Source organism: Lontra canadensis, unplaced genomic scaffold (assembly GCF_010015895.1).
Source record: "Lontra canadensis isolate GAN:19392208 unplaced genomic scaffold, GSC_riverotter_1.0 scaffold149, whole genome shotgun sequence".
Classification (NCBI taxonomy): domain Eukaryota; kingdom Metazoa; phylum Chordata; class Mammalia; order Carnivora; family Mustelidae; genus Lontra; species Lontra canadensis.
Genome location: NW_022631143.1, coordinates 2,902,061 through 2,927,421, shown reverse-complemented (window position 1 = coordinate 2,927,421; position 25,361 = coordinate 2,902,061). Strand labels below are relative to the sequence as shown.

General features: G+C 41.8%; 1 protein-coding gene across 3 annotated transcripts in view; it reads left to right on the top strand.

Annotated features, from left to right (window-relative positions):
- Positions 1-717: 717 nt before the first annotated feature.
- Positions 718-25,361, top strand: part of NDFIP1 (Nedd4 family interacting protein 1) — a 74,018-nt gene continuing 49,374 nt past the window's right edge. The window contains exon 1 of one of the 3 annotated variants that reach the window (XM_032844262.1): positions 718-812. In XM_032844262.1, coding sequence (XP_032700153.1) covers positions 780-812 — 33 coding nt within the window. In that variant the 5' untranslated portion in view covers positions 718-779. Of the gene's footprint in view, positions 813-20,023; positions 20,254-20,802; positions 20,830-25,361 lie in introns of those variants that run through there. The other 2 variants (XM_032844260.1, XM_032844263.1) reach the window with 2 other exon arrangements.

Here is a 25,361-nt window from a genome sequence, read left to right as displayed (position 1 = left end):
TGTTCATTTCCTCCTGCTCTTTCTCAAATGCAAGTGCTTGAAGGGCAGGAATACTGTCTTGCTTGCTGCTGTAATCCCAGCATGCCTGACACATTGTGTGCATTTAGTAAACATTTGTTAGGATTTTATTTATTTATCAAATATTTATAAAGTGCTTCTTGTCTGCTGGGCATGAGTCTAAGAACTTTACAAATGATGAATAAATAACGTTCCCAACTCTGTTACAGTTCATGCCGTAGACTCTATTTTCAACTCCTGATTCCCTCTTACTAGGAAGAAAATTAGAACTCATCAACAAATAATTCGTTAAGTTATTCCTATGTTCCAGGCACTAGGCTAAGTTCTTAACAATCATCTTATTTGAATCCTCACAGCAACCATATAAAGTAGTGTATTCACTTGGGACTGCCTTTGGTTGCATGTGACAGAATCCAGACAACAGTGGGTTAACCTAGTAAAGATTTCTTTTTCTCACATAACAGGGATTCTAGGGTATGTGTCCCAGGATCTGTTTATTATCTCTGTGAATTCATCAAAGACCTGACTTCTGCTTGCTTGCTCTGTCACTCTTGGTGGGTGGTTCTTATAATTGCAAAAATAACTACTGCCTTTCTAAGTGTCATTGTCTTGCTTTAAACAGGAACAGGGGAAAGAGGTAAAGGCAAAGAATATATGAAAGCTGAACGTATCCGTTGTGATCAGGGATCTAACAATTTTCTTGGAAGGCTCTTGTAGTACACAAGGATACTGCTTATATTTCACTGGTCGCACTGGACTACATGACCACCCCTAACTGCAATGAAGTCTGGGAGGTGAGTATTTTTAATTGGGCACATTGCTGCCCTGCATAAAATTTAAGTTCTGTTGGTAAAGAGAGAGGAAAGAATAGATATTGTGTAAGGAATTAGCTATGTTGGCTGTGACCAGGTTCCATGATTAAATCCAGGACCCCCCCAAAATGACCAAGTCTTCAAGTATTCCAGAAATTCCATGTGTTTTGGGGCAGCCAGGAACACTGAAGGCTCTGAATGTTGTGTAGGATTTGGGTGATTGGATGAGGGAAAAAGCATTTCATTTTACAGATGGGGGAATCAAAGCAATAAGTGATAAAGTGTTTTGCTAAAAATGTGGCATCTAAAAAAGATTGACAAGGGAAAAAAGATACAGAACTGGAATTTAAGCCCAGAACTGTCTGATACAAAGATCATATTCTTTTTTTTTTATCATATCTTTTAAAAAAATTTATTAACATATAATGTATTCTTTCAGGGGTACAAGTCTGTGATTCATCAGTTTTACACAATTCATGGCACTCACCATAGCATATACCCTCCCCAGTGTCCATCACCCAGCTACCCCATCCCCCCCCCGCCCCCCCCCCCAGCAACTCTCAGTTTTTTTCCTGAGATTTAGAATCTCTTATGGTTTGTCTGCCTCTCTGATTTCCTCTTGTTTCATTTTTCCCTCCCTTCCCTTATGATCCTCTGTCTTGTTTCTCAAATTCCTCCTATCAGTGAGATCATATGATAATTGCCTTTCTCTTATTGACTTATTTCGCTTAGCATAATACCCTCTAGTTCTATCCACATTGTTGCAAATGGCAAGATTTTGGGGGTTTTGATGGCTGCGTAGTATTCTATTGTATATATACACCACATCTTCTTTATCCATTCGTCTGTTGATGGACATCTAGGCTCTTTCTATAGTTTGGCTATTATGGACATTGATGCTATAAACATTTGGTGCACGGGCCCCTTTGGATCACTACATTTGTATCTTTAGGGTAAAGACCCAGTAGTGTGATTGCTGGGTCATACAGTAGCTCTATTTTCAACTTTTTGAGGAACCTCCATAGTGTTTTCCAGAGTGGCTGCACCACCCTGCATTCCCACCAACAGTGTAGGAGGGTTCCCCTTTCTCTGCATCCTCGCCAACATCTGTCATTTCCTGACTTGTTAATTTTAGCCATTCTGACTGGTGTGAGGTGGTATCTCATTGTGGTTTTGATTTGTATTTCCTCAATGCCAAGTGATGTGGAGCACTTTTTCATGTGTCTGTTGGCCATCTGGATGTCCTCTTTGCAGAAATGTCTGTTCATGTCTTCTGCCCATTTCTTGATTGGAATATTTGTTCTTTGGTTGTTGAGTGTGATAAGTTCTTTATAGATTTTGGATACTAGTTCTTTATCTGATATGTCATTTGCAAATATTTTCTCCCATTCTGTTGGTTGTCTTTTGGTTTTGTTGACTGTTTCCTTTGCTGTGCAAAAGCTTTTTATCTTGATGAAATCCCAATAGTTCATTTTTGCCCTTGCTTCCCTTGCCTTTAGTGATGTGTCTAGGAAGAAGTTGCTGCACCTGAGGTCGAAGAGGTTGCTGCCTGTGTTCTCCTCAAGGATTTTGATGGACTCCTGTCTCACATTGAGGTCTTTCATCTATTTTGAGTCAATTTTTGTGTGTGGTATAAGGAAATGGTCCAGTTTCATTCTTCTGAATGTGGATGTCCAATTTTCCCCACACCATTTGTTGAAGAGACTGTCTTTTTTCCATTGGACATTCTTCCCTGCTTTGTTGAAGATTAGTTGACCATAGAGTTGAGGGTCCATTTCTGGGCTCTCTATTCTGTTCCATTGATCTATGTGTCTGTTTTTGTGCCAGTACCATGTGTCTTGATGTTGACAGCTTTGTAATAGAGCTTGAAGTCCGGAATTGTGATGCCACCAGTTTTGGTTTTCTTTTTCAACATTCTTCTGGCTATTTAGGTTTTTTTCTGGTTCCATATAAATTTTAGGATTATTTGTTTCATTTCTTTGAAAAAAGTTGATGGTATTTTGATAGGGATTACATTAAATGCGTAGATTGCTGTAGGTGGCACAGACATTTTCACAATATTTGTTCTTCCAATCCATGAGCATGGAATGTTTTCTTTTTCTTTATGTCTTCCTCAATTTCTTTCATGAGTATTCTATAGTTTTCTGAGTACAGATTCTTTGTCTCTTTGGTTAGATTTATTCCTAAGTGTCTTATGGTTTGGGGTACAATTGTAAATGGGATCGACTCCTTAATTTCTCTTTCTTCTGTCTTGTTGTTGGTGTATAGAAATGCAACAGATTTCTGTGCACTGATTTTATATCCTGACACTACCAAATTCCTATATGAGTTCTAGCAGTTTGGGGGTGGAGTCTTTTGGGTTTCCCATATAAAGTGTCATATCATCTGCAAAAAGGGAGAGTATGACTTCTTTGCTGATTTGGATGCCTTTTATTTCTTTTTGTTGTCTGATTGCTGAGGCCAAGACTTCTAATACTATTCAAAGATCATATTCTTAAGGATTGGGCTTTGTGGGTCTAAAATATAGTTAAATGGTGATTTTCGGGGATCGAATAACCCATCTTTTCTTAAGTTTTCACAGTAATAACATCTACCACTGATTGAACACTTACTGTGTATGATTATCTTTATATACATTGTCTCACTTTGAAAATGGCTTTATGTTTTTTGTAAAGGTCTTTCCTGATCATTGCAAAAATTTTTAAATCCCCCAAATAAACAAACCAAGCAGTATAGAAAAAACAAAGGAAAAAACCTCCAGAAATCCCACCTTAGAGAAAACTAGGATTACCATTTTGGCGAACATCTTCTCCGACACCTCTCCTTGCAGATTAATGTATTAGATATGTGTTTAAATACACAAGTGGGAGCATGCCTTATGTTTCCTGTGGACATAAATTGTCCAGCTAATCATTCCAACAACCCTATGGGGTAGGCATTATTTGTGCCATTTTATAGGCTTAGAATAGTTAAGTGTCATGCTTAGGACATACTGTTAACAAGTGGTCAAATGAGTTTGGTTTCATTTTTACCTGAAATGATCACCCCAGTTCCCTGGTAGAATTAGAATTGGACAAAACAAAGGTCTCTTTCCGTGGAGAATTAAAAAAATACACACACACACACACCACTCATAAATAAAAGATGGTCCTACTATCTAGGCACCTCAGTGATAGGAAAGCATAGCTGTCTGTGTGGACTCAGCAGCTCTAGAGAATATACCCATTCGGAATAAAATAAGCCATCTTCTGTGCTGTAGGCCTTCTGAGACATTGTTCTTCTGAAGTCTGCGTGAAGTGTTGCTGCACTGATGTCACCTAGGACAACATCCCCTGGCCCCATCACATGCCTGAGTCTCTGGGAACTGTCAGTGTTTTTTTGTTTTATTTTGTTTTGTTTCTAAAGATTTTATTTATTTATTTGACAGAGAGAGAGAGACAGTGAGAGAGAGAATATAAGCAGGGAAAGCAGGAGAGGGAGAAATAGGCTTCCCACGGAGCAGGGAGCCCGATGTGGGGCTTGATCCCAGGGATCATGACCTGAGCCAAAGGCGGACACTTAATGACTGAGCCACCCAGGCGCCCTGACTGTCAGTGTTTACATCATTGCAAGTGATCTTCATTCTGATGCATTGCAAAGGTCTTTTGTTATACCACACATCCAGCCCCAGCTCTGCTGATGCTTTGCTTTGTAGTTCTATCTGCCAGATGTTGTAGACCAAGCTGAAGAATCTTTGGAGCTATAGGTTTTTGAGTGAATGAATGAAGTGGGGGTCTCTACTCTCTTGCTGGTAAATAGTATGTTAACTGCCAAGGGGCCCCTTGAAGTCTTTAAAAATTGCTTTTCCGTGAATAGGGTACTGATTAAATAAATTATGGCACCTCCCGATATTGAAAACCCATGTGCTGATAAAAGGAACGAGATGGATCAAGGAAGAATGGCAAGATGTATTATGTGGTAAGAAGAAAAGAAAGCAAGGTGCGGAACATGATGTAGAGTATGACCTCACTTTCTTTTCTTGGCAATTTTTTTTTTTTGGTGAATTTTATTTTATTTATGTTTTTAAAAGATTATTTATTGGGGGGAGTGGAGGGGCAGAAGGAAAAGCAGAGAGAGTCTCAAGCAGACCCCATGCTTAGTGTGGGAGACCAACATGGGGCTCTGACTCACAACCCATCAAGATCATGACCTAAGCTGAAACCAAGAGTCGGATGCTTAACTGACTGAGCCACAAGGCACCCCTTTTTTCATAAAATATATATATACATAGATATATACTTTTTCTGGGAGGACCCGTTAAAAAACTATTAATAAATAGTAGTTGTTACCATTCAGAAGGGCAGGAACAGAAGTTATCACTTGTTATTTGATACTTTAATGATTAAAATTTCAAACTTTATTCATGTACTACTATTCTAATGTTAAATTATCTAATATTGATGGGAACGATCTGGGCAATGAGAACATGAGCCATTAAATGTTTTCTTCTCTGTACTTCTCCATGCTTTAAAAACATTAAAATTTATTTTTAAAAAGATGTTTTCAGAGAGAGTCTCTTCCTCCTTAAAAAGAACAAGGGGTCCTCTCACCTTATAAACTTTTGGTGCTAAAATAGCCCTCTGTGTACTGGGAACATGATCTGAGCAACAGTGTAACTGAATCCAGTTTGGGAACAGATTTATTTCTTCTTTTCCAATTATCGTAATAAATCAGGCAGGACTGCCAAATAGCACCAATTAAGTTCAGTTGGTGATGGCCGCCGAGACTGCTCTTGAGAAGAGCCGGGAGGCTGTTTCTGGGCTTAGCTGCAATTGGTGAGCCATGGCTGCCCCAGTGTGAGGTGGGGGAGTCTGGGGAGCAGGCTCCATGTGGGTTGGTGTCACCAAGGGACAAGTTCCCCCCAAGTTAGCCCTAGCCTCCCTGCAACCCCCAGCATGCCAACACATGGCAATACGCTATTCACAATGTTCCAGCATCCCAGAGGGGGAAACAAGGTTTAATGCAAACACAAAAGGACACACAACCTGATGGTGCATGAAATTAACAGCAAACACTGGGAAACATAAGTCACAGCTCTGTTTGTTCTGGGACAGGGTGGAAATCACAACCATTTCATCAGAGCAGAAGATAAAACCAGGGGGAAAAAATGAAAAGACTAACCAACCGATCAAAAGAACCAGCATCACCACCTTTTCAGACGGTGGCTCTGCCCCCTCTTCATCCTTAGTGAGCTTCTGTAGCTAAGGAAAGAGAACTGGGGCACTGTGTGGGCTGAGACTATCAGCAGCTTCATCTCTAGGGCCTCAAGGTCTCGGTGAAGGGCTAGGGTAGTCCCCTCTGGGGAGGTGACATCTAAACTGATTATTGAGTAATACCAAGGAGCCAACTGTAGGCATGTCTGCAAATAGCTGTTTCTGGTCGGGCCTGAGTTTCTCCAAGCCCCGTGGAATTTTCTAGGCACTTCTAGGTAAAACATGTCACCTGTGGTGTGGCATGTCTAGCAAGGTTGAAGTAAGGAGAAGCAAAGAGGCCTTTGCCTGAAAGGGGCTTTTGGACATCCCTGCTGTTTGCCCTCCACGTGTCTGGCAGAGTCCATGGCTGCCTGGGCCATGAAGGGGTTTCTTGCTCAATGTGGGCTATCAGCATGGGCTACCTGGACTTGGTGTTGAAAATAGCTGCATTGAAAGGTCTGCTTATTCTATTTGTCCCCAAGCTGCAATGAAACGCCACAGAGAGGTCAGGAGGGAGCCCTGTGAGGAGGGTGTGAGGCTTACATCGCAAGGTCTGTTCGCTTCCACAGCCCCCTTTCAAATTTGGTCAAGCCAGTGTGATTTAGTATTTAAATTCTTTTCTGTGTTTTCATTTTTGTTTTCTGGTACAAAGTCCACAAAGTAGGAAGAAACTTCTGTCCTTTCAAAATTGGCAGATAAAGGATATAACCAAACAGGATCCATCCGGTTTTCTAGTTGACGTGGCCCCTTCCCTTCCTCAAAAATGCTAAAAACAGTCTTGAAACCATGCCTGCCTTAGGTAAATCCTGCTATGTCCCTTAGAACTGGGTGAAGCCTGGATCTCTGGAGGAGCATAAACAGCAGAGTGGGAGCAGGTAGGTGGGGCAAGGGCCAGAAATCTGATTCTGGATACCCCTTCCCTCATTCCTATACTAAACAAATACAGTATATTTATGGTGTGCCTACCATAAACAAAGATGCAGTCTTTGTTCTCAAGAATTTAGAGTCTAGCTGGGGAGTAGGATCTATTAATCTATGTCTGTTTGTTTTGCTTTGATTTATTTCACTGAAACTTGTCAGTGGTAAGCCTGCTAATGGCAGGATTAACAGAGAAAATTTACTGAATGTTTAAGCTAGTTTAAAAACTGAACCTTAGAGTCCTGGGTGGCTCAATCACTTAAATGACAGACTCTTGATTTCAGCTCAGGTCATGATCTCTGGATGGTGGAATTGAGCCCCACATGGGGCTCCTGCTCAGGTTGGAGTTGGCTCCAGGTTCTCTCTCTTCCTCTGCCCCTCCCCCCTTCCCTAAAATAAATAAATGGGATCTTTATTTTTTTTTAAGATTTTATTTATTCATTTGTCAGAGAGAGAGAGAGAGCACAAGCAGGGAGAGCAACAGGCAGATGGAGAAGCAGTCTCCCTGCTGAGCAAGGAGCCTGATGCGGTAATCGATTCCAGGACTGGGGTCATGACCCGAGCCAAAGGCAGATGCTTAACTGACTGAGCCACCCAGACATCCCATCAATAGGATCTTTAAAAAAGAATAAAATTTGAGGGGCGCCTGGGTGGCTCAGTCCTTAAGGATTTGTCTTCGGCTCAGGTCATGATCCCAGGGTCCTGGGATCGAGCCCCACATTGGGCTCTCTGCTGGGCGGGAAGCCTGCTCTCCCTCTCCCACACCCCCTGCTTGTGTTCCTGCTCTCTATGTCTGTCAAATAAATAAATTAAATGTTTTTAAAACAAAAAGAATAAAAATTGAAGCTCAAAAAAAAAATTGAACCTCTAGGTCATGAGTAAATGAATTAAATTATCTGGATCCTATTCTTTCCAAGAAAATAACGTTCTTTTAAAATGATTTTATTATTTATGTAAATATTTAATTTATTTATTTTAGGGAGAGGACAGAGAGAGAGACAGCATAAGCAGGGGGAGGGACAGAAGGAGAAGCAGAGAATCCCAGACTCCCTTCTGAGTGCAGAGCCCCACATGGGGCTTGATCCTATGACACCGAGCTCATGACCTGAGCTGAAACCAAGAGTTGGACACTTAACTGACTGAGCCACCCAGGCGTCCCTATAATTTATTTCAGTAAACTCTACCCCTCAATGTAAAATTTGAATACATGACTCTGAGATCCAGAGTTGTACACTACCAGCCTGAGTCAGCTAAGCACCCCATAAAGAGAAGAACTTTAAAAAGTGATATTAGTGATTTTGTACATTTTGCTTCAGCAACACCTCCATCTTTACCACTGGATGCTTTGCAGCACCCACCAGTCGTGTTCTTTACTGGACTGGAGTTTTCTTAATGGATTTTTCCATTAATTTGACTTCATGGTGGTTCAAATTAGCATAGACTGACAGGATGAAGGCCTCCACAAGTAAAATTACATTTGGCTCTAAAGAAATAAGAGTGTAAGGAAGGAAACTTTAATCATCCTAAAAAGATGCCTCACTGGTCTAGTCTTGCAAAGAAGTATATGACTTTAGGCAAAAGATAATGCTCCTTTTTATCTTATTTTATTTTATTTTTAAAAAAGATTTATTTATTTGACAGACAGAGATCACAAGTAGGCAGAGAGGCAGGCAGAGAGAGAGGGGGAAGCAGGCTCCCTGCTGAGCAGGGAGCCTGATGCGGGGCTCAATCTCAGGACCTGGGATCACAACCCAAGCCGAAGGCGGAGGCCTTAACCCACTGAGCCACCCAGGTGCCCTTATTTTATTTTTTTAAGATAATGCTCCTTTTAAAAGGAGTGTATAATCCACATAAAAACTTGTACACAAGTGTTCGCAATGATATTATTCATAATAGGCAAAACGTGGAAATGACCAAAATATCCATCATTTGGTAAATGGTTACACATATATCCATGGCATAGTACATCTATACCATGGATTATTCAACAATAGAAAGAGATGAAGTATAGATATACAGGCTATTACATAGCTGAACTTTGAAAAAATTCTGCCAGGTGAAAGAAGCCAGACACAAAAGGTCACACACTATATGATTCTATTTACATGAAATGACCCGGCTAGGCAAATTTGTAGGGACAGAAAGTTGGTTAGTGGTTGCCAGGGGCTGGCAGGGTCCCCATTTGGGAGGAAATGAGGAATGACTATGAATGGATACAGGATTTCTTTTTGGGGTGAAGAAGGTGTTCTAAAATTGACTGTGGCACATTGCAAATATACAGAAAAACTACTGAATTGTGCATTTTAAATGGATTAATTCTATAGAATGAAAGTTATATGTCCATAAACCTGTTATATAAAAAAAAGTATGCAAGGGCGCCCTAGGTGGGTCTGTCTGTTGAGCGCCCAACTCTTGATTTTGACTCAGGTCCTAATCTTGGGGTTGGGGAATAGAGCCCCAGGTTGGGCTCTACAGCAAACATGAAGCCTGCTTAAGATTCTCTCTCCCTCTCCGTCCCTCCCAACATGCGTGCACACACTCTGTCTCTCGTTCTCTTTAAAAAGGTGTGTATGTGTGTGTATAAATACATATATATTTAAGCTCTTGAAATTGAGTCATTTCAGGACAGTTAGGGCAGCAGCCTGGAGAATTCTGTTTCTTTAGATTGAATTTGTATGTGAGAATTTTGTGAATTGAGTTTTCTAAAAAGCAAGGACTCACAATAGATGAGTGACAAAAGAATCAGAGTTCCAGAAATAAGCTCATATATGTAAGGGGATTTTGTATATGATGGACGCTTCTTAAATGATTATTCCACAAATGGTATGAGATCTATCTACCCATTTAAAAAAAAAAAACACAACCCTGGATTTCTACCATATTCCTTACCCCAAAATAAACTGAACTTGATCAAATATGTCCATGTAAGAAAAAAAGTCCTAGGAGAAAATGTAGGTAAATGTTTTCATGATCTTGGGGATGAAGAAGGTCTTTGTAATTTATAGGCAAGAGTCATTACAAAAAAGAAGAAGGGAGACATAGATTTGACTACACTTTTTTAAACTGCACAAAACTTCAGCACAGCAAACATCTTCCCCTCTCCTTTAACCTATGTGCCCACTCTACCCATTTTTGATGGATCCTACAGGATAAAGCTAAAGTTGCCTTCCTCTATGGCATCTTTCCCATCCACTCCTGCACCTATGACCATTTCTTACTTTCCTGAACTTCTCTTGAACTTGGTCAAAAATAGACAGATGGAAAGAGGAGGTAGATGGATTAGAATTTACCTGCCAGCTCCAGACACATGGTAGTGACTTCTCAGAACCCTGTGTTAGAATTCTTACCAGCATCGGGATGCCTGCGTGGCTCAGTCAGTTAAATGTCTGCCTCCAGCTCAGGTCATGATCCCAGGTATCTGGGATCAAGTTCCACATCAGGCTCCTTGCTCAGTGGGGAGGCTGTTTCTCCCTTTGCCTGCTTTTCCCTCTGCCTGCTGCTCCCCTGCTTGTGTTCTCTCTCTATCTGACAAATAAATAGATAAAATCTTAAAAAAAAAAAGAAGAAGAAGAAGAAGAATTCTTACTTGCATCTGACCTCAGTGGGAGTGTTGTGATAGATTACTGCTCTCTGTTCTGCACATGGGAAAGGTAGCATGAGTCAGACACATCTCCCCTGCCTTTGAACATCCCATTATAAACACCCAAAGCCCTGAAATGAGTGCTTTCCAGGAGCACAATAGTTCCCAGGAAGAGACAGTATCCCAAAAGCGACCTCTAGTTTATGGTGTGGGGTGTGGAGATGGCAGGGAGTGGATGCAATGGGAAAATGGCCCTTCTTTACTTTTCTTTTTTAAATAAAACATATTTACCTACAAGTTATACTCACTATATACTTTACATGGGCTTTACATGTGGGCAGAAAACAGGAGTTTTTGTTTTTTGTTGTTTTTTTTTAAACAGAAAGCTGCCTGTAGAGTAAGAATTAAATATGCACTTACTGAATGAGTGATTGCATGAATAAAATCAAAGACCTGCTAACACCTCTGTTCCATGACAAGATGTTCCACGGAGCTCAAGTAGCTTATGCACCCGGTAAGAAGCTAGTAAACATTCTTTGTATTAAGACAAGCTCCAGGTCAACACAGTGGCAGAGACTCAACTGGGAGATCCTCCCACAGTCAGATGAGGCTGTCTCTCTGATTCCTCAGTTCTGCTGACCGATTGCAACTCTTTCTACCTCATTCATGTACCCAGCACCCTCCTGGAGCCTGCATGAACCCAGCCTCAGAGCGGCTTTTGCAGTCATCCTAATCTCATGTCAGCACACAAGGAGTTATCCACAGAAAGCCCTGGCCAGGAAAACTTCCTGGCTCTCTGTGGCTGGAAAATCTGTGTCACCAGGGGGATCATTAGATAATTCATCCATTCCACTTCCTCAATTTTGAAGATTCAGGGAATACATGCAAAGGCATGTGGTATCCGCAGTTTACAAAGTACTTTTACCTGCATTGTCCCAATTAGTTGGTCTTCAGGAGTTAAGAGACCAGACTTTTTGCTTGAAATCAATCTGCCTAGAAGAGCAATTGTTGTCCAAGAACTGATGAAAGGTCTTTTTTTCCTACTGACAATTGGCATTTCTCTCCACTCCCTAAGAAGTAAGTCTAGTTTGCAGGTGGGAGGAAAGCTTATCCTTAGGCAGCTGCCAGGTTGGGAAGGAAGGGCTAAGCCCCAGGCAGTGATGTCTGTTTTGAAAGGGAGAGGGAGTGACATTTTTAGGCTGCAAGTCTCTTCTGGGAGAGCTGGAGACAGATCTATTTTTGGATGTGTTCTGTGCCACCCCCGAACACTCGGAAGGTAACCAAGAACTTGGTGGGTTTCCTGTGGGGAAAGTTGTGAAGGGCCAAGAGCTTCAGCATGTTCTGAGTCATGTAGCTTGACTTTATCATCTATTGGTAGCAGAGAGAGCACAATACCGCCTCTCCCCTTTCTTCTGAACCCTAGTTTGGTTGCATGAGGACAGCACATTGGGGATGGAACAAATCCTCGAATCACAAAAGCTTGGGCCACATGCTCTCAGAATACAGGAGGCCAGGGTGATGTGTGTTAATCCAAAGTGGTAGATTGTCTGGTTCAGGGATGGAAGGAACCTTATGTTCCATAGCAGCTCCGCCACATCCTGGCTGTGTGATCACAGGCATATGACTTAATCTCTCTGAGCTCAGTTTCCTCATCTGTCAAATGAAGGATCAAACGAAATGATCTCAAAAACCCTTATAGCTCTTGTCTTCTATGACACACACACCCATAGGCAAGATAATTATCATCATGCAACTTGTTCCCTCATCCAGAGGGTAGGCATAAAATAGATTCTACCTCATGTGTTTCTAATGAACAGCAGAAAAGATGAAAAATGTAGATTGCTTGGCTTAGTTCCTGGCATAAAGTAAGTGCTCAGTATGTGTGATCATTAAAGTAGTGGCCTTGGAGGCAGTGATACCAGATGCACCTTTTTTAGGGCAGTGAATGATAAAAAAATGCGTCTTTAAATGTTTATGGTGAGAAACATCAGTGGCAATTTAAGCCAATGTTCTGGAAGACCTGTAGACTTGTATGTTGGCCATGTCTGCTTACAGAGTGATACTGGCTTAAAAGGTAAAGGAAAGTCGAGGCAAGAGAATGATGTTTCAAAAGAGAAGAATACAGCTTCCATTTAGCCCCTGAGCCAGTGGCCAATTACTATTTAAAACTGAAATCTGTTTTGTCACCATCAGTTCTGGAAAGGCTGTGTGCCAGGTGCCATCCCACCTTGTACCATTACTCTATCATGGCATGGCTGACTCCAGAGGAGGAATTTGGCATAGAAGGGGGCTTGTCTTTGCTCCATCTGTGGGCTTCAGGTACTGAAAATGTGAATGAGGGAGAGCCCCACACAGGGATAATGTTAGAGGAGCTCCTGAATAATTAGGATTTCAACACAGCTTTAAAACTAAGGTATGGAGGCACCTGGGTGGCTTAGTTGGTTAAGCGTCTGCCTTCAGCTCAGGTTATGATCCCCGCACTGGGGATCAGAGCCCTGCATCGGGCTCCTTGCTTAGCAGGGAGCTTGCTTCCCCTCTGCCTATTACCCCGCTTGTGCTCTCTCTCTCTGTCAAATAAATAAAATCTTTAAAAGAAATTAAAAAAATAAAACTAAGATATTATTTCCTGGTCCTCACATAATCTTATTTAGAACTGGAGAGTCTCCCTTGTCCTTTGCCTAAGGGCTGTTCTGAGTCACCCGGGCAGAGTTCTCTACATGCCTACAAGCTATGGCTGAGTTTAAGCTAACATCACATAGTTTAAACTAACTTCTTCCATTGGGGGCCCCTGTCCAGGGGTGGGGGGGGGAGAGGGCGCGTCTTTGTTGTCATAATTAGCATGATTACTATCTCCCCCGACACACAGCAGGCAGTGCAGTTTTAGTATTTCCCTCGTGTAATCCTGTTTCTTATGATACTCCTTGAACATAGGGAGAAAATTCCTGTTGGGGAAATGTGAGAAACCCTTTTCTTGTCTTGGGAATCAGCCTGAGATGGCACTTTCCCTACTTACCTTGTTTTTGTGTTCAAGACACTTAGTTAAAGCAATTGGTTGGTACGCTGGGTCAAAGATGAGAATTAGATGCTCGATTTCCTTGTGGACATGTCGCTGTTCTTCATTCCTCATTCCTTTGCCACCCCTAAATATATTGTGAGCCATTTGTCGGGAGGGAAATCACTTAAAGATTTTATGGGGACGCCTCCTGTGGTTGGATAGGTTGTTTGTTGCCCAAATCAGGGTGGGGGGAGTGTTGTTTGCATAGACTATAATCGTCTGGCTATCCCTGAACTGTGTCAATGTACTATTTATACAATAAAATGTGGCAGTCAATACACGGAAGACCAAGTTACAGCATCTCTCCTGGCGGGGGCTGGGCTCCCCCAAATTTAAAGCATGTGTATTCCATTTATTCAATTCATTATTCAATATATTCCATTTAGGACCGATGGGTCAGTTCAGCATCTTTATAATTAAATGTTACTGAGGACTCTTGGAAGAAATTTCTCTGTTGGTCTTGGTATCCTATTTTATTTAGCTCAGGTTCCCTGTCAGTTGTATAACCAATCAGGTCTCCATTTCATCGATGGACTTGTAACATGTATAACTTCATTTTTGTGTTAAACTCATTCCTGATGTTCTTTCAATCCTACAAGGGCCCATTATATGCTGGGCTGTGTTCATATGGAGATAATGGTGAACAAGAAGGCAAGGTCTTATTTCATGTTGCTATTTTTGTTCTGCTTTTTCTTTCTCATCTACTTCTAATCTATGATTTCTTTGCTATACTTCAGTCACTTAAATCCTTTTTGGATCATGACAGTGTGTAAAATAAGTAAATACTATAAATGTATATGTGCCTAACCGTAACGCACTACACTATATGAAGCAAAACTGATACCAGTGGAGGAAGAAATAGATGGTTCTACAGTTACAGGTGGGAGACTGCAATAATCCACTTTCAATAATGGTTAGCCAGAAGATCAACTAGCCAGAAGATCAACAAGGAAATAGAAGACTTGAATTACACTATAAGCTAACTAGACTCAATAGACACATCTAGAGAACACTCCACCCAACAATAGCAGAATAGACATTCTTTTCAGGTGAACATGGAACATTCTCCAGGGTAAACCATAGGCTAGGGCATAAAGCAAACCTCAATACATTTAAAAGGGTTGAAAAAATACAAAGTATGTTCTCCAATCACGGTGGAATAAAATTAGCAACCAATGACAGAAAGAAATTTGGGGAATGCATGGATAAGTCAAAATGAGGCCACACACTGCTTAGTAACCAATGGGTCTAAGAAATCACAAGTGAAGTTAGAAAATAGTTAGAAATGAATAAACGTGAAGACATAGCATACCAAATCTTGTGGTATGTTAAATACCCACACTTAGCGTTTCTTCATTTCATTTTGGAGAATAAACAAGAAACTATTCTTTTGTAGTTCCAGGTTTTAGGCAGAAAGCCACAGCAATTGCCCAGATTGGTGCTCAATTAATACTTGTTGAACGAATAAATCAATTGCATTGCAGGAGCAAGAAGATAAGTCAAGGAATCAGAAATCTCATGATGAATCCTTAACTGACTAATAATTTTTCTCTGACTTACTTTTTTGAAGAAGCCACTTGTATTTTAAGATCTTTTATAAGTTCCCATCCTCTTCTCTGTTTCCCTTGCCTGTCCATTAGGCCTTCTGTATTACTCTGTGGTTTAAAATTCCTACTCAAGCTCTTAGTACATAAACTTTTTTTGTCCTGCCAGGAAGCTAGGGGCTGGCCATCTTCTGCTTGGGGGCCAAATCTAGCATACTGCCTGGTTTTGTATGACCTGAGAGTTAACCATAATTTTTACATTCTTATATAGTTGAAAAAAAAATCAAGAGAAACATAATTATGTCATGACATTTGAAAATAAGAAATTCAAATTTCAGTGTCGATAAATAAAGTGCTATTGGAACACAGCCATCCAATTTGCTTGATATTATCTATGGCCATGTTGGTGATATAGTGGCAAAGTTAGAGTAGTTGTGACAGAAAACTTGTGGCCCACAAACTCCAAAATATTTCCAATACTATCTACCCCTGTTCTAAGCTTTTGTACAAGCATACTCATGACTGGATGTGCCTTCCCCTCTTTCCATTCATGGCAAAACCTTTTTCTCATTCAAAACCCTTTCTCTTTGGGGTGCCTACGTAGCTCAGTCATTAAGTATCTGCCTTGGGCTTGGGTCATGATCCCGGGATCCTGGGATCGAGCCCTGCATCGGGCTCCCTGCTCTGCTGGAAAGCTTGCTTCTCCCTCTCCCACTCCCCCTGCTTGTGTTCTCTCTCTCGCTGTCTCTCTCTCTCTCTCTATCAAATAAATAAATATAATATTAAAAAAAAACTCTCTTCAATCCTTACCTGATTATCATACATGATCACATGATTCTCTTCATCATCTTTAGTTAATATAACCCAAAACAGCGGTAATTAAATTGCAAGGTTTTTGGGTTTTTTTTAAAGATTTTACTTATTTATTTGACAGAGAGAGAGATCACAAGTAGGCAGAGAGGCAGGCAGAGGGGGAGGGGGAAGCAGGCTCCCCACAGAGCAGAGAGCCCGATGCAGGGCTCAATTCCAGGACCCTGGGATCATGACCTGAGCCGAAGGCAGAGGCTTAACCCACTGAGCCACCCAGGCGTCCCTAATTGCAGTTTTCATAGTTGAAAAAATGTCTTGAGTCTGTGTTGACTATCTTCTCTATTTCACTGCAGAGACTCCAAAGATGAGGCTTGTTCTTCTATATCTTATACTCTCCTCTACATATAGCAGTCCTCAAGTTTTGTTATCAGACAGATCTAGGTTTGCATCCTGGTTCCACCATCACTAGCTGAGCCAGTGATGTAATCTCCTGAATTTCTTTGCTGCAGACTGGGTTTGTTTTGAGAATTAAGGAGACGACAGGTGGAAGGGTCCAAGATCCAGAAGGTGCTTCACAAACAGTAGTAATTATCAGTAGATAATTTCTTTATTTTTTTAATTTCTTTATTTGTAATTTGAAGATATCACCTTCCTTTAACGAAACTCATAGTAATGTAATGAGAATTAAACGAAGGAATAAGTAAGTGGAAATGGAAATGCATGGTTCGGTGGGAGCTCTGTAGAGATTAGCTGGAGACAGGGGTGCCTGGGTGGCTCAGTTGGTTAAGTGGCTGCTTTCAACTTAGGTCATGATTCCAGAGTCCTGGGATGGAGCCCCACATCGGGGTCCCTGCTCAGCAGAGGGCCTGCTTCTCTCTCTCCCTCTGCCTGCTGTTCTGCTAACTTGTGCTCTCTATCTCTCCATCAAATAAATAAATAAAATCTTAAAAAAAAAAGATTAGCAGGAGACATTCAGAGCTTGAAATGAGATATTAGACCAATGAAGCTTTGTTTAAAATTTAACAAACCCTTTTTGGTTACTTATTGAGCTCAGTACTGCCGAGGACATGCCTCAGGTGGATGTGAAAGTCTGAAGACTACATCTATTCTGGAGGAGATTTTTATCTAAAGGGGGTGAGGGGAGTAGAGAAACGGACATGAGCTATGCTCTTACTTTCCATAATATTTCTCTTCTCTCTCAGGATGGATGATTCAGAGTCAGCAATTCACATAAAGAGTATTGCACATGGAAAGTATTACTGCTATTCTGTGGGGAAATAAGTTTCTAAGTGCAGCAATCTGAAATTAATAACTTTCTCTGTGGAAACTCTCTTTGACAACATCTTCAGATGAAGCCAAAGAGTGCAATTTTTATAGCCTTGGATTATCTTTGCTGTCTGCTTGGCTTGCAGCAGGCATGGATATGTGAGTCTGAAATTCAGTTTTCCCCTTCACTGTACAGTTTGCTTGCCAACTGGAGACCTTATACAGCGGTGACTCAGTTTCTCAACTTCCCAATTTACCCATCCATTGAATCAACACAAATCATCTCCATTTGTTTAATAAAGGCTTTGTGGGGAACTGAGAGAGAGAGAGAGAGAGAGAGAGAAGGACCAAGACTTCACTGTGAACACAAAACAGTTTCGTTCAGGGTATCAGAAAAGGAGTAGGAAAGGGAGACTGGAAGCTGCAGATGAATTATTTTTTCTTTCAAGAGAAAATATTTCAGGGAGAAAGCCCAGTATTTATATTTTGTTCATAAGCAGGGAGTGTATCGCTATTGAGGGAGAAAGTAATTTAGGAAAGAAGTAGATGGGAAGGGTAACAACATCTTTTCCACAAACGTCACCATGCTGCCGACGTGTGTAAAGATGGCAGCTGTTGCTCCCATAGCCATATGCGGCAGCACAGACTTTTTTTTATTCCTCCTTACACGTAAATTTAGATATCTGGGCAAAGTTATCTGGGTTTCTACTTTTTACTGGTGAGATTTTAAAGCATTTCAAATTTGACATTTTTTTCCCTTCATGTAAGACCACAAGGTAGGACATTATGTGTAGAATGGTTGACTGTACCTTATTACATTTAAAGGTGGTTTCTCTGGATTGAAAGCAGTTAAGGGACAGAGTAAGGAGTATACCACTTTGGGACTTTCAGATTGGCATCTTGCTGGATTTGTTCACTTCTCCAAAGTGAAAATATGTGAGGCTAACACTTGGATTTTGGGACAGACATGTAGGAGTTTGGAAACTGATGGAGAACTTAAAGTGAGGAAGATAAATATCTAGATTTTTTATTGATTACAATTAGCTCATGTATGCAGAAACCTCAGAGTAGGTTCAAACATACCTACGGTGAAAAAATATGTAGTTAACTAAACTTGAAAATCAGAGCTAAAACAATAATTATATTAACACCAACTCTAGATGACTAAGTTGGAAAGGCAATCAAGAAGAAATGAGAATTGCAAAAAGCTTCAAATATCCTTTCCACCCCACACCCCCCACCCCTCTCCCACCCCAGTGTTGGACTTGTGGGTAGAAGCAATTCCAGGTGGCTGGGTATGACAGAAGGAAAACAGCAGACCTCATATGTGTGCTGTGCTAGATGCTATAGGAGATATAAAAATATTTAAGCGATACATACTTTCATCTTCACAGAGTTTATAATTTAGTTGCACAGTAATGGTTAACAATTCTGGTTTAATGGGTTTACATTCCAGCTTTCCCCCTCACTAGCCTTGGGTGAGATATTTAATCTCTTCAAGCTTAATGTCCTCATGTGGGGAACATTGGTAATTGTACCGCCTATATGGCAATTCTGCCTGCCTCCTTTCAGTTTTTCAGCAAGGCAAGCTCTCACTCCTGTCACAGCCTTTGCAAATGTTCCTTGCTATCAGGAAAGCTCTCAGCATGGCTGAATCTTTGGATTTTGGCCCTTCATGTCCCCTCTTCAGAGAGCTTTGGTTCAGAAAAATATCATGGAGTGGGGTAACCCTCTGGGGTCTCCTCCCTCTTCCAGAGCTTTGTATTATCACTTTGCTATCACTTAATAAACTTCGCTTTGCTGCCCACCAAAAAAGAAAAATATCATGGGCAGGCTCCTGGATGGCTCAGTGGGTTAACAGCCCAACGCTTGTTTTCAGCTTGGGTGTTGATCTCAGGGTCCTGAGTTCAAGCCAGAGGTTGGGCTCCACGCTGGGTGGAGCCTTCTTTAAATAAATAAATAGTAATTATAATTACAAATTAAAATATAATTATTTTATAATTATATATTTTATATATATCAGAATATATATACATATATATGTATAAGACAGAAAAATAGCATGTCTTTACAGATGAGGGTGTTAAAATACTGAAGGCTGTATAAAAAGGAAGATGCTATTATTATCATCCATCCTAGGGTTGGTTTGAGATCCAAGGAGTTCTGGAGGATGTAGGTTAGGAAACTTTTCTGTAATGGCCAAATAGCAGGTAAGAGGATTTATGAGCCGTGCTCAACAAATGGGAACGGCATGGACAACAAAACGTGAATTTCTTACACTTCCCACCGCCACTGGACGGTATTTGGCCTCTGCCCTGCGGTCGACAGACCCCTAATCCACGAAGACGGCAGACAAGAAGGGACTTGGAAAAGAACCGAGATTGGGCAGCAAGTACCAGGGATCAGATTGCTGCCGTACCAGGCTGTCACCCTCCCTGCGCGCCAACGACCTCTTAGATGGGGCCGTGGCCCCCAGGTCGGGGTGTGAGACGAGGGTTAAGAAGAGAACACACGTAGAAAGCTCAAAGCTTTCTTTCATGAGGTGCTCCTCAGTGGGTAATTCTTTTTCAGCGGCCTCTCCGCGGAACGCTTCAGCCCCCGGGCCGCACGGCGGACGAGCGGCCAACCTCACCCCAAGCGGCGGCTCCGCGGGACTCGAGGCGCGGCGCAGGGCGAGGCCTGGCAGGGCGGCGCGGCGCGAGTCGAGGGCGGGGCGGCGGCGCAGCGTCGTCATCGGCGTCTCCGCCTCCTCCCCAGGGGCCGCGTCGGAGCCTTGGCGGCGGCGGCGACGACGGCGGCGCGCACGGCCCGAGGAGAGCGGCTTCCCTGGAAGCGGCGGCGGCCATCGAGACCCACCCGAGGCGCGTCCCCCTTGGCCTCCCCGGGCTCCCAGGCCGCAGCGCCCGCGCCCCTTTAGCTCGCTCGCTCGCCTTCCTTCCCTGCGGCCCGCTGCGCCATGGCGTTGGCGTTGGCGGCGCTGGCGGCGGTGGAGCCGGCTTGCGGCAGTCGGTACCAGCAGGTGAGCAGCGCCGAGTCCCGCCCCCCAGCGTCCGGCGCTGGGCCCCCGACCCTGCCCTGCCGGCCGCTTCGCGCGCGTCTCTGGCCCAGCTTGTGGCTGACGCGACGCCGCGGCTGCACAGGCCGCGCGGGGCCTGGGCGGGCCGGGCGGGCCGGGCGGGCCGGGCGAGCCCCGCGCTCAGATTCGAGGCCGCCGCCGGCCCGGCCCATCCCTCCGCGACCTGGGGCTGCACTGGGGCGGTGGAAAACCTTTACCCCGCAGCGTCTTCCGCAGTTCCCGCGGCGGGCGGGTCCCCGAGGCAGAAGTCGCCACCCTCGGGAGGCAGCGACCCGGGGGCATTCAGTTTTTCTTGCTCCACTTTTGGTTTGATGTCATTGGAAAGGGGGGAAAAAAAAAAGGCAAGCATGAGGTGGGAAAGGAAACGAGGTGGAGAGAAAAGATTAAAATCGCTGCTACTGCGGCCGACAGCTCCCCGCGACGAGAGGATTGTTCAGGGTTTCAGAGCCTAGTCTGTTTGTCGAAACCCATCCACCTTGCCTCCGTTTTAAGACAGAAGTCAAAAAAATGAGACGAGAGGCAAGTCCGCAGTTCGCAGTAGGTTTGGGAAAGGCGATGTTTAATTGGGGCGATGCCCCAAAATGTCGAGCTTGGTGGAAGGCTGCAGGGCGTGTGCCTCGGTGTGTGTTTTAAAAGCTTGGAAATGACGTTTAAGGAGATTTAATAGCATGGCTGGGGAGGAAATGTATAGGAGTATTATCCCGGTTATAATTTATAATTTGAGGCCCTGGGGAAAAGAGCTGCTTGTTTTACTTGCCTGTCTCTGTAGCTGGGTTCCCCCTCGGAAATTCAGAGACAATCTGCAGGGTTTTTAGTGGTATTTAACCTAATACATCATAATTGTGGGAATTAAGCCAGGTAGGAACTGGTGTTGATTGGAACAGCAGATAACTGCTAGCTTTTTGTCGTTTCAGATGTTTTTGATAGAATTTTTATACATATGTCAGGCGTGCTTTTATGAAATTTAAGTGTCCTATCATTGATGAGCTAAAGTTTTTATTTTAGAAATAAGGAAAAGCAGTATGATTAAAACATCTAGATTAACCCAGTACAGCCAGTTACCAGTTTGTTTTGCTGTCATCAGGCCTGTGTTGTAATTTCCTCTCTCCTCCAGTGGACTTCTGAAATGACTGGTTAAGAATTTAGCTTCTTGGTTTCATAAGCACACCCAAACTGTGGCAATGCAGTCTAGTCCTCAGATCTCTCACAGCCTGGGGTCTGGCACATGCTTTTTTGTATGACCTTGGGCCAGACTCTGGGTTCCTCCCTGCTTTAATAAAACACAAATGGCAGGTGTCACTTAAGTCACTTAACTGTCTTCGCAGTGTTCAGAAACCACACATATACCACACTGTGATCTGATTCATTCTTTTCATCCTGCTTCGGATAAGGCAAACAAGCAAAAAGCTGTGGCTTTTCTTTGTACTGCCATCTTCTTGAGCTATCAGGTAATGCTGACATATTGCTGGAATACAAAAAATTTGGTAGAGTATTGAAACTATGTATTCCTTCGTGAAGTAGTTAATAGTTTTTAAAAAGCAGAATTGAGGTATGTCAGGGACAGATCATTTTTATTTTTAAAAATCATTGTGTTTTAGAAATAACCTCCAAAAAACATGGGGAAAAAAAAAAGAATCTTCCTAGAAAAATTGCAAAATATGTAAGCCAGCTCTCCCCCTAAAAAGCCCGACAGTAAAAATCTATCACTCATAGGTAACCAAAGTTAATATTTTGATGTGTATCTTTGTGGACTTACAGGTATGTAAATATACGTAACTATAAATTAGTATACATGGGTACAGATAAGGAAAGCTAATATTGACTGAGCATTTACTATGTGCCAATCACGGTACTAAGTGCTTTATATCCATTATTTCACTAATCTTCATAAAACCCCCATGAGGCAGGGTTTGGTATTACTGTATAGATGACAAAGTCAAGACTCCAAGAGGCTCATTAACTTACTCAAGGTCACAGCCTCTAAGTAGTGATTACAAGGATAAATACACACTCACCTACTTAAAACACAGGCTCACGTTCCAAATATAAGCATATGCATTAACATAGATAATGTGCCTATGTATTTTTTTATGTTCCCATACATACATATACAGGCACATCTTTGTACACATGTACCATTCCATGGGCCTCTGATTATACTTGTATACATTTGGTGCATATGTGTACATATGTATGTTTACACACCCACTGTGCCCATGTGTATCTTGTTCTCACACACGTGCATTTGTGTATGTGTATTTGTTCACATGTATGTACAGAGGCAAACAATATAGCTATATAAGGTAGGTTACTATTTTCATGTCTGCATAGCATGTAACTGTGGTTGTACTATAGTTCAAGTCAGTTGCCTCTTGGTCACTAAGTATGTTCATAATTTTTTTTCTTCACTGAAGTTTACATACATCATTTACATACATCTTCAGCTCTTTTCCTTAGTATACATTTTCAGATGTGGAAACGCTTGGTCAGAGAGTATACATATTTAAAAGGCTTTTGCATTATAGAATATCAGCGAATTGTCCAGGCAACTTGATAGGAGGATGATAGTCTGGTTGTGACAAAAGGTAGTTCTGACTTCTGTTTGATCTGGTTAATCACATAGAGCTGGTTCTGTAGTAAAATAAATGCAATGAAAGACTGATGATTCATTACTAAATACAAACACAAGTTTGCCTTTATGGTTTTTTTTATTGGTAGTGCAGTGTGTGCACTACTTGAATTTAGCATTATGACAGACCACACAGAAAGCCTGGTCTCATAGGTTCCCTGTGGTTGTATTTTTTTTTTTTTTGCCCTTTTTGCATTTTGAAGGTGAGATTGTATATCCAAGCCTTCAGAAGCTTCAGAAAGGTGTAGAGAGGCCCAGTGTCATGAACTTTGTAATACGTAGCTCTCTCTGAAGACATTTATTCCTGTTCATCCATTCTAAGCCCTCTTTGCCTCAGTGGAATATATCTTTGCCTGTTTTATGAATTTCGCCAAATACTTCCTGAAATGTTTTCAGATCTTTCGATTTGGAATCTAATCTAAGGAGGCAACAATGATACTGCCATGTAGGCTTACAAATAGACTGCAGAATGTTCTAGGCTTACTGGCTACTGAGGAAGTTGCCCACTTGTAAGCATCACTAATAAGTTTGTAATGCAGAGCTGATGACATTGTAGAGCTGCTTTGGGAATGATACCTTTTTGGATAAATTCTCTCAGGATTGTGGAGGAAGGTTTTGATAAATCAGGGAAAAAATTTCATCTCTGCCAGGCCAAACCATGTTCATGCTAAAGTGTTAAATGAAGTCACGATCCTGGAGGAAGGGGCGAAAATTGCCCATGTGGTTTTATTTTTTTTTTTTAGTTTGAAAAGTAATTATATCTTAGAGTATCCCTTAGAATGTTACATCAAGATTTTAAGGTTATTTTGCTGTATTTGTGGCATGTATGTCCAATGATCAAAGAAAGTTTTTCCAAAAATACTGAGATGGGTAGAATTGTATTTTTTAAAAACTTTAAAAAAAATTGTAGTAAAAGAATATATATATAATTTACCATTTGGGCCATTTTTAAGCGTACAGTTCAATGGCATTAAATACGTTCACATTGTTGGGCAAACATTGCCATCAATGTACAGAGCTTTTTTATCTTCTCCAGCTGAAACTCCATACCCATTGAACAATCTCCCCCCTTTCCCAGCCCTACAACCATTGTTCTATTTTCTATGAATTTGATTACTCTAATACTTCATGTAAGTGGAATTATGTAGTATTTGTCCTTTTGTGGCTGGCTTATTTCATTTAGCTTCATATCCTCCGGCTTTATCCATGTTGTACCCTGTGTCAGAATTCTAAGTTTGTTTATCCATTCATACATTGGTGCACAGTTGGGGTGCTTCTGCCCCTTGACCAGTGTGAATAATGCTGCTGTGAATATGGGTGTACAAGTATCTTTTGAGTCCCAGCTTTCAGTTCTTTTTACTCAGAAGTAAAATTGCTGCTTCATATGGTACTGCTTTTTAAAATTTTTTAAAAATTAAAAAAAAAATTATTAGTTATTTGACAGAGACAGAGGGAATACAAGCAGGGAGAGTGGGAGAGGGAGAAGCAGGCTCTCCACTGAGCAGGGAGCCTGATATGGGGCTCAATCCCAGTACCCTGGGATCACGACCTGAGCCGAAGGCAGACTTAACGACTGAGCCACCCAGGCGCCCTTAAAATTTTTTGATTAAAAAAATACTTTTCCATAGTACCTATACTACTTTATTCCTGCCAGCAGTGTGTAAGAGTTCCAGTTTCGCAGGGGGTGGGTGGGTAAGAGTTCCAGTTTTTAACATCCTCATCAACACTTATTTTTTGATAAAGCCATCCTAATGGGCATGAAGTTGTAGTTCATTGTGGTTTTGATTTACATTTCCCTAATGATTAGTGATATTGCGAATTTGTTCATGTGCTTATTGGTCATCTGTAAATCTTCTTTGGAGAAATGAATGTTCAAGTCCTTTACCCATTTTTGAATTGGGTTCTTTGCTTTTTGTTGAGTTGTAGGAGTAGAGTCATTTCTTAATATTTACATTTTCAGCTTTTTACTATGAAAATTCCAAATGTATACTAAAATACGGTATAATTCATCGAATATACTCATCACTCAGCTTCAACAGTGATCAACAAATGGGAAATGTTTCATTTATACTCCCCACCATTATTTTGAAGCAAGTCTTAGAAATCATGTTATTACATCCTGGGGCACCTGGGTGGCTCAGTGGGTTAAAGCCTCTGCCTTCGGCTCAGGTCATGATCCCAGGGTCCTGGGATCAAGCCCCGCATGGGGCTCTCTGTTCAGCGGGGAGCCTGCTTCCCCCTCTCTTTCTGCCTGTCTCTCTGCCTACTGTGATCTCGGCAAGTAAAAAATAAAAAATCTTAAAAAAAAAAAAAATCATGTTACTACATCCATAAATACTTTTGTGTGTAACTCTAAAAGATGTTATAAGCACTTAGTATTACATGAGAAATAAATCATGAGACCCCCTTTTATAATCTGTTA